General features: G+C 43.2%; 1 protein-coding gene across 6 annotated transcripts in view; it reads right to left on the reverse strand.

Annotated features, from left to right (window-relative positions):
- The window catches only part of mcf2l2 (MCF.2 cell line derived transforming sequence-like 2), a gene marked incomplete at its 3' end in the record, with an annotated part of 124,357 nt that overhangs the window by 29,871 nt on the left and 82,079 nt on the right, over positions 1-12,407 (reverse strand). For 5 of the 6 annotated variants that reach the window (XM_084067837.1, XM_084067839.1, XM_084067838.1 and 2 more), the window contains exons 21-26: positions 11,245-11,367; positions 9,204-9,284; positions 8,893-9,033; positions 7,020-7,112; positions 5,920-5,998; positions 1,706-1,751 (exon numbers count right to left, since the gene is read on the reverse strand). In XM_084067837.1, the coding sequence (XP_083923963.1) occupies positions 1,706-1,751; positions 5,920-5,998; positions 7,020-7,112; positions 8,893-9,033; positions 9,204-9,284; positions 11,245-11,367 (563 nt within the window). The remainder of the gene's footprint in view (positions 1-1,705; positions 1,752-5,919; positions 5,999-7,019; positions 7,113-8,892; positions 9,034-9,203; positions 9,285-11,244; positions 11,368-12,407) is intronic. The other variant, XM_084067841.1, reaches the window with a different exon arrangement.

Here is a 12,407-nt window from a genome sequence, read left to right on the forward strand (position 1 = left end):
AAGGTTGCAAGGTTAAGGGCCACACAGCTGTGCTGATAGAAGATATCGTCTACATCTGGGGTCTTCCTAACTGCAACGTGCTTCATGCATTTGATGTCGACGCCCACAGATGGTTCGAACCCAGGGTGTCAGGGACTATTCCAGGGGAGAGGAGGAACCACTCAGCCTGTGTCTTGGGGAAGGTCATGTTTATCCATGGAGGACACCACTGGAAGACTGGACTTACTAATGACACATACATGTTGGACACCACCACGATGGTCTGGTCCTTAATTAACACCAGAGGAACTCTGCCACATGCTTCAATATGTCACTCTGCCACCATCATCGGGTCAAAGATGTTTGTAATTGGGGGCTATGAGGGGCGCCAGTGGGACAACTACAACACCATCAGAGTGTTTGACACAGAGACCAACTGCTGGCTGAGCACACCTTCTGCACAGCTTCTTACAGGATGGTACTTCCGAAATTCAGCCCTTGCCTACAACGGACAGCTGTACACAATTGCTAGTGTTAAAAACGAGGAAATGACTTCAAGTTGCCTGTGGATACTCAATCCAGAGACCTTTTCCTGGACGAAGGTTGAGCCCAAGGGGAAAGGACCGCGTCCATTTCATTGCAGGTGCTGTTGCATGGTGGGAGATCGCATCATCCTCTTTAGTGGATATGAATATGACCTGCAAATCCTAGACTTGAGTCCTAGTCTGAAGACGATATGTAAGCTAGCGGTTATTCAGTACCATGTGGAGCGGTCGGAACTTCCACATGACCTCAGGTGGGAACTGAGAGCCATGACTTCCAACAGAATCAGAACACTGAAAGCCATTGTCAAAATGTATTTGATCAGCATCAGACCACGCCTGGTTTAATTGAGTGATCCTGGGCGCTTCACTCCCCCCACAGCCTAGGGAGCCCAGGGACGAGCTCATACCTCCTTCAATGGATGAGAGCCAACTGACCTTCTTGTCACCTGACAGGGGGGAGTTTCCCCGGTAGGACATAGCGCGTGGAAGGAACACGTTATTCCAACCAGTTCCCTTCCATCAGGCGCCCCGGCTGTCATGGGGGAGGATTACTACATGTTTTTGTGAGGGTATTAACTACCCTAGGAGACACGGGGAGAACATGCAAACTCCACACAGAGAAGGCCCTTTCGCCAACCCCACCCAGGACATGGGCGCTGATGATGCGGAGGAGAAGACACACCCACAGCGGGAACTCTTCGTCAACGACAAGATTTCTCATTGGATTCTGCCACCATCGAGATTTCTGTTTTTCCACCAGTTGGCGCCTTTTGCCATCCTATGAATGATGCTTTCACTGCCAGATGACGACAGACAGATTATCTGATGTAATTTGAGAAAAAAAACTCCCTTTACTTCCTGTGAGAAAATGGCTTTATCTCCATTTCTGTTGCTTTGCGGGAAAAACAAGCCACATTCAACAGGCCACAATTAAGCAGGCCAAAATACTGCGACCGGATATCCCGGTCGCGGTATTTTGTGCCCATATATCCCTGATGTCAGTATACAGGTATGCCCATACCCTGTATATTGGCATGCCCATATATGGGCATATTGGTTGGATCGGCGGTTCTGGACAACCGCATATCCGAACAACTCTCGCCCGTCCGCCTGGACTAAAATAACATTTAGCCTTTTTTTTCAACTTTTGAAGATTTTTGAGATTTAATACAGTTCCTTGCCTCATTGGTCCACTATAGATGCCCTCGGAGATCTTCTGACTGGCTTCTGTGAACACATCAGAGAAAAACAAAGTATTAGATCATGTTTTCATTTCTTTGTTTTAACATCTATTTCATTAAGTTACGGATCAGCCCTACGGGAGGTTTAGTGTCATGCTCTGCAAGACTTCAAGGGAAAGATCATTCTGCTCTACAGGTAAAGTGTCTTCAGTGTCTGGTGATTTGGTACAATAATACATTTGAAGTTTTGTACACCATTGCCTCTAGATGCCTGCGTCATGATTTTGCTGAACAGTATAATCATGAATGAACATCCATATTCAATGACAAGAATGTTTTAAAATGGCATGAGTTACAAACAACCATGATTGGTAGATGCTTTGGTATGCCACTTTGCAGGACAAAACTTTGAGTTTCAGTGTCCAGACTAATGACAGCAGACACCAGATACCATGAAGAATTTCAATGGCTAAAATATTACAGGCTTCAAAGCCAGTATGCTGCTTTCATTGACCACCAGCAAGAAATCAATTTGTGACTCGGTAAAAAGAGAAGACGAAGAAGCAATATATTCCCCTCACGACAGTTGCAGCCTGGGATATCAACTCATATCTAAACAACAAGCTTCATAAATGAAACGTCAACAGTATTTACCCCGACTGAGGTTTCTGCTGCATGAGAACAAATCTCTGGAGGGAGATTTAGTAAAGATAAGAGTAGACACTAAGGAACTACAAACCAAACCACAGAGCTAACAGTACGTACCTGAGATAGCAAGTTCTGTCATTGATTTGGTTTGAAACTGTCTGTGTAATACAGGCTCAGGAGGGAAGCATTTGGCAGACTCAAAATATTCTATTCAGCTCAACAGACTTTTTTTTCTCCATTCCTATTCCTACCATGGATCTATTTATGTAAAGGCTATTCAAATTCAGATTAACTTAGGATTCAAGGCTTGCTTTCTCAGAAAACTGGGCGCAATTCTGAAGTGAAAAGTGGATACAATGGGGCTGGGCCACATCGATAGAGTCTGCATAAAACACGACCACCCAGTGAAACAAACATGGTGACTACTGTAAGTTATGCCTTCTGGCCCAAAGAAAAAATAATAAAATGGAGCGCTCCTTCACCCTTTATATACATCGGTCGGTTAGAAGTCGGCAAGGTTTGGTAAACTAGGCTCTTCCCTTAGCTTGCTGGCAAACAAGCCAAAAAAAAATCGCGATTATCGATAATCATTCCAACTTCCTCAAACAAGGTATTATTTGGATGTCTTTAAATTACACCATTTTGTGCAGTGCATATACGTCAGGGAATGTTTTCATGAATTTATCTTCCATTTTTGCTGATTGATGATGAAGCTGTTTCGATCGAATTTTGGTTGACCTGGTTAGGTTAAACGCAGAAGGACTCTGGTCCTAAACGCACTGCGTCACCACTCAATCACAGTTTAGTCACGCCAGAATGAGTCAGCTGCTTGCTCATACTATTCAGTATCCACTGTTTCCAAAGTGAGTTTCCCTGGAGCTCCATTCAGAGTGGTTTGCAGGGCCGGCCACGCAAGACTACATTGAGATCGACACGTCTAGCCTACGAGGACCTTGGTGGAGAGCAGTGGGAGGCACTGTGACTTGAGTGTTGAGTGCGGCACTTCATGCCAACAGCATATTCTATTGGTTCTATGGCGTACATCAATGCCAGACTGTCAAAAGGGACAGCCTGGGTTTCAGGAGTTTGAATTGTATTGAACAAGCACCCGGCTGTCACAATATCAGGTGGAAAATCCTGCATTGCTCAGGTTAGCATTACTTGCTTTCGTTTAGCTGCCTATTAGAGCCATTTGATAATAGCATCTATCACACACACACACACACACACACACACACACACACACACACACACACACACACACACACACACACACACACACACACACACACACACACACACACCCCATCATTCTCCAGTGCTCTTCTCAACACTTTCAATCTCCTTCTCCTTTTCCCAGACAAATTTCATTCTCTTTTCTCACTCTCCCTCTCTTTACTTTCTCCCTCTCCTCACACACAGAGTCATGGGTATAAATCACATTTACAGACCCCACACAGAAAGATGCGCACGCACGCACGCACGCACGCACGCACGCACGCACGCACGCACGCACGCACGCACGCACGCACGCACGCACGCACGCACGCACGCACGCACGCACGCACGCACACACACACACACACACACACACACACACACACACACACACACACACACACACACACACACACACACACACACACACACACACACACACATCACATTGTACTGTCAGAGCTTCCAGACTCCCCTCTTCAGACTTCCTAAAAGGGCTGTAGTGTCATTAGTTAGTCCACTCACACACGCACACACACGCACGCACTCACACACACACACACATAAACACACACATGTGCGTGACGCGTGCGGACGGAGAGCTTGTCGGTTGGGCAGAGTGTGTGGCGCACAGAGGGCTGTTTTCCTGTCAGTCAGTATCCACAGAGTGGAACAGTGGGCGATTGATGCTTACTGGCAGAGAGATAGGATAGACAGAGATGCCCGCGAGAGGAGAGAGGAGAGGGGAGGGGAGGGCAGAAAGAGAGAGGGATGAGGGGAGAAGGAGGGAGAGACGCAGGGACGACAAAGGGGGAGAGAAGAGAGGAGGGCAGAGAGAGGGAAGAGGAGAGAAAGAGAGAGACGCGGAGAGGACAAAGGGGGAGAGAAGAGAGGAGAGCTGAGAGAGGGAGGAGGAGTGGCAAGGACAAAAACGGGGAGAAAAAAGGAATATAAAGTATAATGGAGTGGGAGGGAATGAAGATGAGGAATGTGAAACGTAGATAAGAGTAAGACAGATTCAGCTGAGGGGAGACTAGACGACAGCTAGACTAAAACTAAAACATTTTAGGTGACTATAAAATATGTCTAAAACTGAAACTACTAAAAAATAAATGTATTCAAAAGACTATGACTAAAACTAAATCAAAATTTGCTGTCAAAATCAACACTGATATCAGGTGTGCAGTGTGCAGGCGCGCGTGTGCATACACACACACATACACATCAGCCAAACTATGGCTGGGAAGCTCAACAGACCATGGTCAAAAAGGGCTTCACACACACCGAAAGGAAGCAAAGACTTCTTCACAATACAAGCATGTGTCAGTTCTGAAGTGTGAACAATAACTGGGAACACTTGTCTCTGCCAGGGACGTGTCCCCCCCCCGCCTGCATCCTATTAGCAAAGATTCAACCATAACCTGGAGGAGAAAACGATTGATGGAACGTGATTACCACAACAGAAATTATGCTTTTCTACATTCTCTGTGCACTTTCACAAACAATATGGCAAATGCAATTTCCCTGACTTGACGGTTTGTACAATAGAATGCCAAGCGTGTCTCCAGACAGTGATGGCGGCTGCCTCCAAAATGTTGATAAATATGCGGGTGACGTGACAATTTCCATTGTGCAAACACAAAAGCCGGTTCCTAATATGGAAATTCTGCACACAAGGCGTAATAAATCAAGCATGTCTCCCCCCCCCCCTTTCTGCATTCAATGTTTAGTCTGAGAGAATGTTGTATTTTCCACTGCTAGGAATTAGCGCTCAGTGCAAGGAGAGGCCGCCTTTTTCATGGAACGTTTATAAGCGTCTCAATTCCCGAATGTATCCTATGCTGTTATTCACGTTAAGTACTGTGTTGTATGTCTCAATGCACGTATGTACCTGCACAAAGATACTGTATAAAGATGGATGAACAGATGGGCATGTGTCTAGACAGATGGATCAATTAACAGATAATTATGTAGACCTGTAGAAAGGAGACAATATTAGATATAAGAGATAAACTAAGTTCTTACACGAGAGTACACAGAAGGTTAGATATTATCGTTTAAGTGTGTGTGTGTGTGTGTGTGTGTGTGTGTGTGTGTGTGTGTGTGTGTGTGCGTGTGCGTGTGCGTGTGCGTGTGTGTGTGTGTGTGTGTCTACTAGTCACATTAGAATTCACTGGCAAATTCTTAGAGGGCAGGAAACAGAGAGTCTGATAAAGATGAAAGGAGGGAGAGGGAAATAGTGTGCGTGTGTGTGTGCGTGTGTGCGTGTATGCGTGTGTGTGTGCGTGCGTGCGTGTGCGTGTATGTGTGTGTGTGTGTGTGTGTGTGTGTGTGCACGCGTTCATTACCTCTGCATGCCTCAAGCTGGCCCGTTAGAACTTTCCGGATCTCAGACACCCACATAGTTTTCACATCCATAGAGGAAGCCTGTAGATGGATACACGATATACAAATCACACAAATGCACAAACACACACAGACAGACATAAAATAAGTCAAACTCAACACCTACACTGAGCAGTGCCACGTTATTCTCGCTCACATGTGTGAGTTCAGTTGGTCAGCTTTGTGGTGCAACACTGCCCTCCAGAGGCTATGAGTAGAAGTGGTCCCTGTGACTTTGTGACCTACTGTATTGGGTTCATGTAATGTTTTTTTTCATATATATAGATATGTATAGTTCAGTCAGGAACACAAAGTAGATTTAACCATTTATTGCAACAAATGGAATACAGTGAACCAGGCAGCAATACATGCAGAGACCTAGTGAATGCAAAGCCGTATTTAAAGGGACCTCTTTGTGAAGGCGTGAGCTGTTATTGGAGTTTGAATGTGTGACGTAATGACCAGCAGAGCTGTCAATGGGGAATAGGAGGCTATTATGTTCACATCAGCTGACTGACAGCCGATTACAGCTGAGGCCGTGCAAGACTTCTGTGTCCTGCATGAACTAACGCTATGCTTCATGTATATGCATTGTTCCTGATATTCTCTGTTATGATATGTTGTCTGACACATTTTTAACACTTTCCAACACGTTCATTGTTTAGTAGGGAATAACACCTGACATGTTATTTGAATACTTCTTTTTTTCTCAAAGTATACTACAGTAGATGGAATCTATGGAGGCAAGAACAAGCCGGACATACAGTATCTCAGTCATTCTCAAACCTTTTCATTTCAAGGATTTGAAATGAAAATGAGGATTAGTTTTATACAATATTTATGATCTCTGGTATCCCAATCTACGCTGTAAAACCCTGTGTAAATTTAACTCTTAAAAGTATACAAATGCAACCGAAAATGGTTCCAGTTGTACACTCTTTTGAGTTACAGGGTCCATTTGGTTCCTAACTATCAATTATTTAGCCAAGGAATTCCCTGGGACCCCCTCAAGGAGCCTTGGCGGGGGTCTCCGGGGACCCGACATTGAGAACCAATGCAGTACCTGGATGATGTAGACCTCTTCTCGACCGTTGTACCACACTTCAAACTTCTTGATGTCTCCTTTAATGGTCTCTGTGATCCCCACAGCACTCATCTGGAAACAGTGATAATTAACTGATTCATACGGGTCAATCTGAGTACATTTTTACACTCTCAGAAATGAACTGTGAAGGCTTAACGTAGGTTGAATATCGCCATTGTTTTTGGTAATTATCAAAACCATGAAGCAATCTCATTTGGAAATATGAAAATGTTATTTCCCAAGAGGATGTGAACAATGCGCATTACAGTTGTGTTGTGCAATGACCGACATGTTGATCTCAGTTTCTGCTGTCCTCCACTAGACACAAATAAAACGAATGTCTGAAAGCCTTCTCCTCCGACTAGTATCACTTATATTCACAGCTGAGTAACATTCAAGCAAACTATAGCTTGAGGTTGATCCTTTTTTTCCCCCTCTCAGATGGAGAAACATCAAACGATATTTCATTATGTTGATTGATTGATTGAATACTTTAATATCAAGCCTATTAACAACAGTACAGGTATACAGTCAAAGGTTATGCTAACAGGATAACACAAAAGCCACAGGCCAGGGTTTGTTTCCATTGTGGTCCATTGTTACTTGCTCCAGTGAGTGTTAATGATTATTAGAGAAACAGGGATATATAAAAAATAAATATTCATTCAAGTATTGTATGCATATTGCGTGGTATGCAAACATACCCATACTTTGTACATACAGTACACACTGTTAAACCTTAAACCTTATAAACTCCATCAACTGGCTGACATGTGTTTGTAGATCTGCTATTTTCAATGAATGTCTGCCTATTAAGACATGGTTCCTCAAAGAACTTTGACAAAAAAAGGATCTCTAGAACTAGATGAGGAACACGAAGAACCATTCACTAGATCAAATAGTTCTTTAGTAGTTGATAGTTCTTTGTGGAACCATAGCCTTTTAAAGAACCACTAAGAACCACTTATTTTTCTGTGTGTACAACCCCTCTTTAACAAAACGCCTTTCATCTTTTGACTTCTTTCGCTACTTTTTCACTTCCACCCTCATCACTATGCCAGAGGTTTCGTCTATGCAGCTGTATCTGTTTACACAGAGATACGGCATGTCAGCAAGACACTGTCGGAAAAGAGAAGCCTTTGTTTATTTGCCATGAGAAACAGCTAATGCCGTTAGCCACCGATAATGCTTTTAGTTTGACTTAAACTGTGACACTACGGTGCGGCTGTAGAACTCGGCTTGTCACAAGGGATGATCTGTTTGTTTGCTTGTTCGTCATTTAGCTTGCGTTTTCTCCCCCACCTCGTTCTCCAGTAAGGCCCATCAATGTCATGCATTTCTTCAGTGACTCAAAACACTGCAGCAAAGTTCATAAACGCAGCCTGAAAAGAGCGCTGGCTCCATTTTTCCCTCTATACACTCAACAATGTACTCGTTATCTCAAAAGCTGTTTAATCAACCGTTTCTGCATTACCCTAAACCTCAACATCATCACTGTATCAGTGATGATGGTAAGGGGTATAAGGACATGGTTGATTAAACAGCTTTTGAGAATTTGACGGGAAGTTGTGAATATACGTAGATGACAGGGCTTACTGTCCTGTCATCTATGTATATTCACAACTTCCCGTTTCCTTCAGAGAGAGAGAGAGAGAGAGAGAGAGAGAGAGAGAGAGAGAGAGAGAGAGAGAGAGAGAGAGTGTGTGTGTGTGTGTGTGTGTGTTGTTTTGGAGATAAGATGAAAAGAATAATAACAGGGTTCCCTTGGGTAATAATCACTGTTTCTTGTTGATCTACTTTGTTGATGTACACTTTTAAACACACACACGCACGCACGCAAGTTGTGACTGACCTTCAGAGAGTGCTTGAAGCTGTAAGACGGGGTCTTCTCATGCCCGTCTGTGGTCTCTTCTCGTTTCTTACAGAACAGCAGCATCTTGTTGTACAGGAACAGGTGTCTCTGCATGGGCTTAAACCTCGCCAGGTCCTTCACCTGAAGTCACCATGTCACCCCAATAATTAATGTATCTATCTATCAATGAATCTACAGTACGTACTCATCTACGTATCCTTTTTCATCCATCTATCCACATTGTGCTTCACAAATAAAGTGACAATGAAAGCCTTTTTAAAGTTCAGTATAGGTCTGGCAGATAGTATTACCTTGCTGTGGCCTTTCTTATGGTCCGTCCACACGTTGAAAGATCCCTGCATCAGCAGCTTCCCCAGCTCACTCAGATTTCCCTGTTGGAACACACACACAGCATGTCATCCATGTTACCTCCACAGCCCTGCTTCATCATGTCTACATAGTTCATGTCTACAGTTCATCCATGTTAGCTCCACAGCCCTGCTTCATCATGTCTATGTAGTTCATGTCTACAGTACACTTTCTTTATCTGTTTTTAAGTCTGCTAAATGCCTAAATTGTAGCGAAGACCTAATTACAGTTTAGATTCAGAGAGGTTTCCCCTAAGTGGGAAAACAAGCCAAGAAACAAACAAAGAGACAGCTAACAACTGCTAACCCAAATAGTTTTTTTTTAGATCACCGGTAAATTAAATCATCAGGCAGGACTACTGCATTAGCACACAAAATGAGAGAGAAAGGTAGACAAGGTCCACTACAAAACACCCCCTTATATAAACACATGAAGTCACAACCTGTATTTTCCTATATCATATGAAAATACGGGATGTCAGAATGCGCACACACTCAAAATGAAAAAAACAACAACATGACAGTATAAACATAAACTAGGCCCAGTGACCCAGACCTTCAAAGATGGCTAAACGTGTTCTTTCATCATCATCCGGAATGGCTCCGCTCAGCCTTCAGGGCATCCTGTGATACTATCAGTTTGCTGACAGTTTCAAGGCAAGTTTATTTAACTGAAACAATCAGACTAAACAAAACTTCAGACACGTGTCGTTGACTAAAGATATCGCCAAATAAGCTTGATAATGCAAGATAAATTCACTTGCTAAGTAGATCATTTTCCCCCCAGCATTTCGGCACACTGTCATTTCAATTACACCCAATGACTAAACTGACAGATTCCGTCTGAGATAGTCACACACCCAAACCTCTAATTTAATTATTGCGACTAATTAAATGCATGATACACACTTTGATGGGTTAAGAACTACATCTTTCCACTGACCAAAGAGCCTCATACCAAGATATAACACCCTGATGCAGATTGCTCTTTCATGGAACAGTTTCAAACAGCATGCTCTGTGACCCTGATATCTGTCTTTAAACCGAGTGGTATTTTCCTTTCAATGGTAGATTTGTCAGTGAGTGTTGTACCTATATCTACCATTGAGCAATGTGAGAAATCCAAATAAAAACGTAGCTTTGCTGTGATTGTGAGCCAAAACAAATAATTACCAGGGTTATGAATTAACACTGGAATGGCCTTAGAAGAATATCAATGGTACAGGTGTGTTACCTGTTTAGGCTACTGACAACAGTTTTGAGAATGAGTTTGGGAAGAGACGTCATGAGACAAAAGACATGTAATGTCTACACAGAATGGATAATATTGTTTCCGTCGTGTTGAAAGTGCAACTGTGCAGAGTGGTAGACCAATCCTACATGAAGTGGGATTGAGGCAATCCAATTTTTGACATAGGCCGTGCCAGATACAGCAGTTGTATGTAGTGTGTGACATAACGTGTAACATAATCTTCCCGTCAAACTCACATTCACTCTATTATATGGAAGGGGATTGCACCCATTTCACAAAAGGGTGGTTAGTGCCCCTCCCCTTTCTGGCAGTTAGTGCCCCTCCCTCTGGTGCATATGAACCAGTGTTTGTTTTCATGTGTTCTTTTGTCCAGTAGCTGGCATTTTATCATTTGAATGATGCATGCTTTTGTAAACATATCACCCAGGCATTTCTCGCTGCTCTCTATAACCAGCATCGGGCCCAGCGGCATCAGTCCTCTACGCAATGATGAATACCATGGTACCTCTCTCTTGTCTCTCTCTGTCTCTCAGAGTTATCAGAGTATTTGGAGGCCAGTGCTATTATGTCATCTCCATACTGTATTTGGGTATATTATCCGCACGCACACGCACACACACACACACACACACACACACACACACACACACACACACACACACACACACACACACACACACACACACACACACACTCACACACTTTATAGATTAATACAGTAGATATACTGACCTCAAAGCCAGTGATGGCTATCTGGTGCATGGAGTCGTTGACCGACTTCACAATGTCCAGCATGGTAGCCAGAGCCTCCTCCAGTTCAACTGATCCCTCTCCCTTACTGCACTTTAACATCTCCTGGAAGGGAAGGGAATAAGGGAATAATGATACATTTGTGTATTGCTGTGGGCTTTATCAGACAACAACATGCTTAGTATACTGTGCTCACATCAAAGGGAGAAAGTGGCCAGACAACTGGCTTTTCAGTAATTATCTCGACTAGCTTCAAAATAAATCATCTTTAATCTTTTGGCTGTCCCAAAAGATGTTTTCATTTATTAAATATAGAATTGCCTTATTCCTCATGATCTCGTTTTGTAAACTCATTTGTTGCCGTCTGAAATAGCAAGTGATACGGTCTAGTTCCTATCATCAATTAGTGGTTTTCTCCAGCTTCACCCCAGGGCTACAGTGTGACAGCTTTGCTATAAAATAATTATTGAGTGCAAATATTGATGCACTTGCACACATGCAATCCGTTAGACTTACATGAGTAAAATCAGCAAGAAACCGACTAGTGAGAGTACTAAAGTAGATTGTATACGTTCAGCTCCTCGTTAAACTAGTTGGACAGAAACCACTTCAGCATGCACAATGTAGATATCATTAGTCAGATAATACTGGTTTGAATAGACCAATTTTAAGTGAGTGAGTGGTTGTGGTTGGTTGAGTGAGAGTGAGAGACTGACTGTTAGTGTAAGAGGAAGTGATAGTGTGTGTGTGTGTGTGTGTGTGTGTGTGTGTGTGTGTGTGTGTGTGTGTGTGTGTGTGTGTGTGTGTGTGTGTGTGTGTGTGTGTGTGTGTGTGTGTGTGTGTGTGTGTGTGTGTTCCCATGATACGCTGGACCTTTCATGTTCACAAATGTGTTGATTGAGCAGGGCAAGTTGACAAAAATAAACATGGGAGGAGAAGGGGGGCTTGGATATTGTTGCTCAACTTTGCTTTTGAAAGGTGCAATAAAATGAAGTGAATTATTGCTATATCATTATCATTACATAATACAGAAGTATTTGTATGTAGTCAAGATGATCAGTCATCAGCTGATCAGCAGCTGATCAGCTGATAAGTTTAATAAACATCTCTCAGCTGACCTGTTTCAGCTGAATATGCATGGGAAA

This window comes from Gymnoscopelus microlampas (genome assembly GCF_963454915.1).
Source record: "Gymnoscopelus microlampas genome assembly, chromosome: 9".
Taxonomy (NCBI): Eukaryota; Metazoa; Chordata; class Actinopteri; order Myctophiformes; family Myctophidae; genus Gymnoscopelus; species Gymnoscopelus microlampas.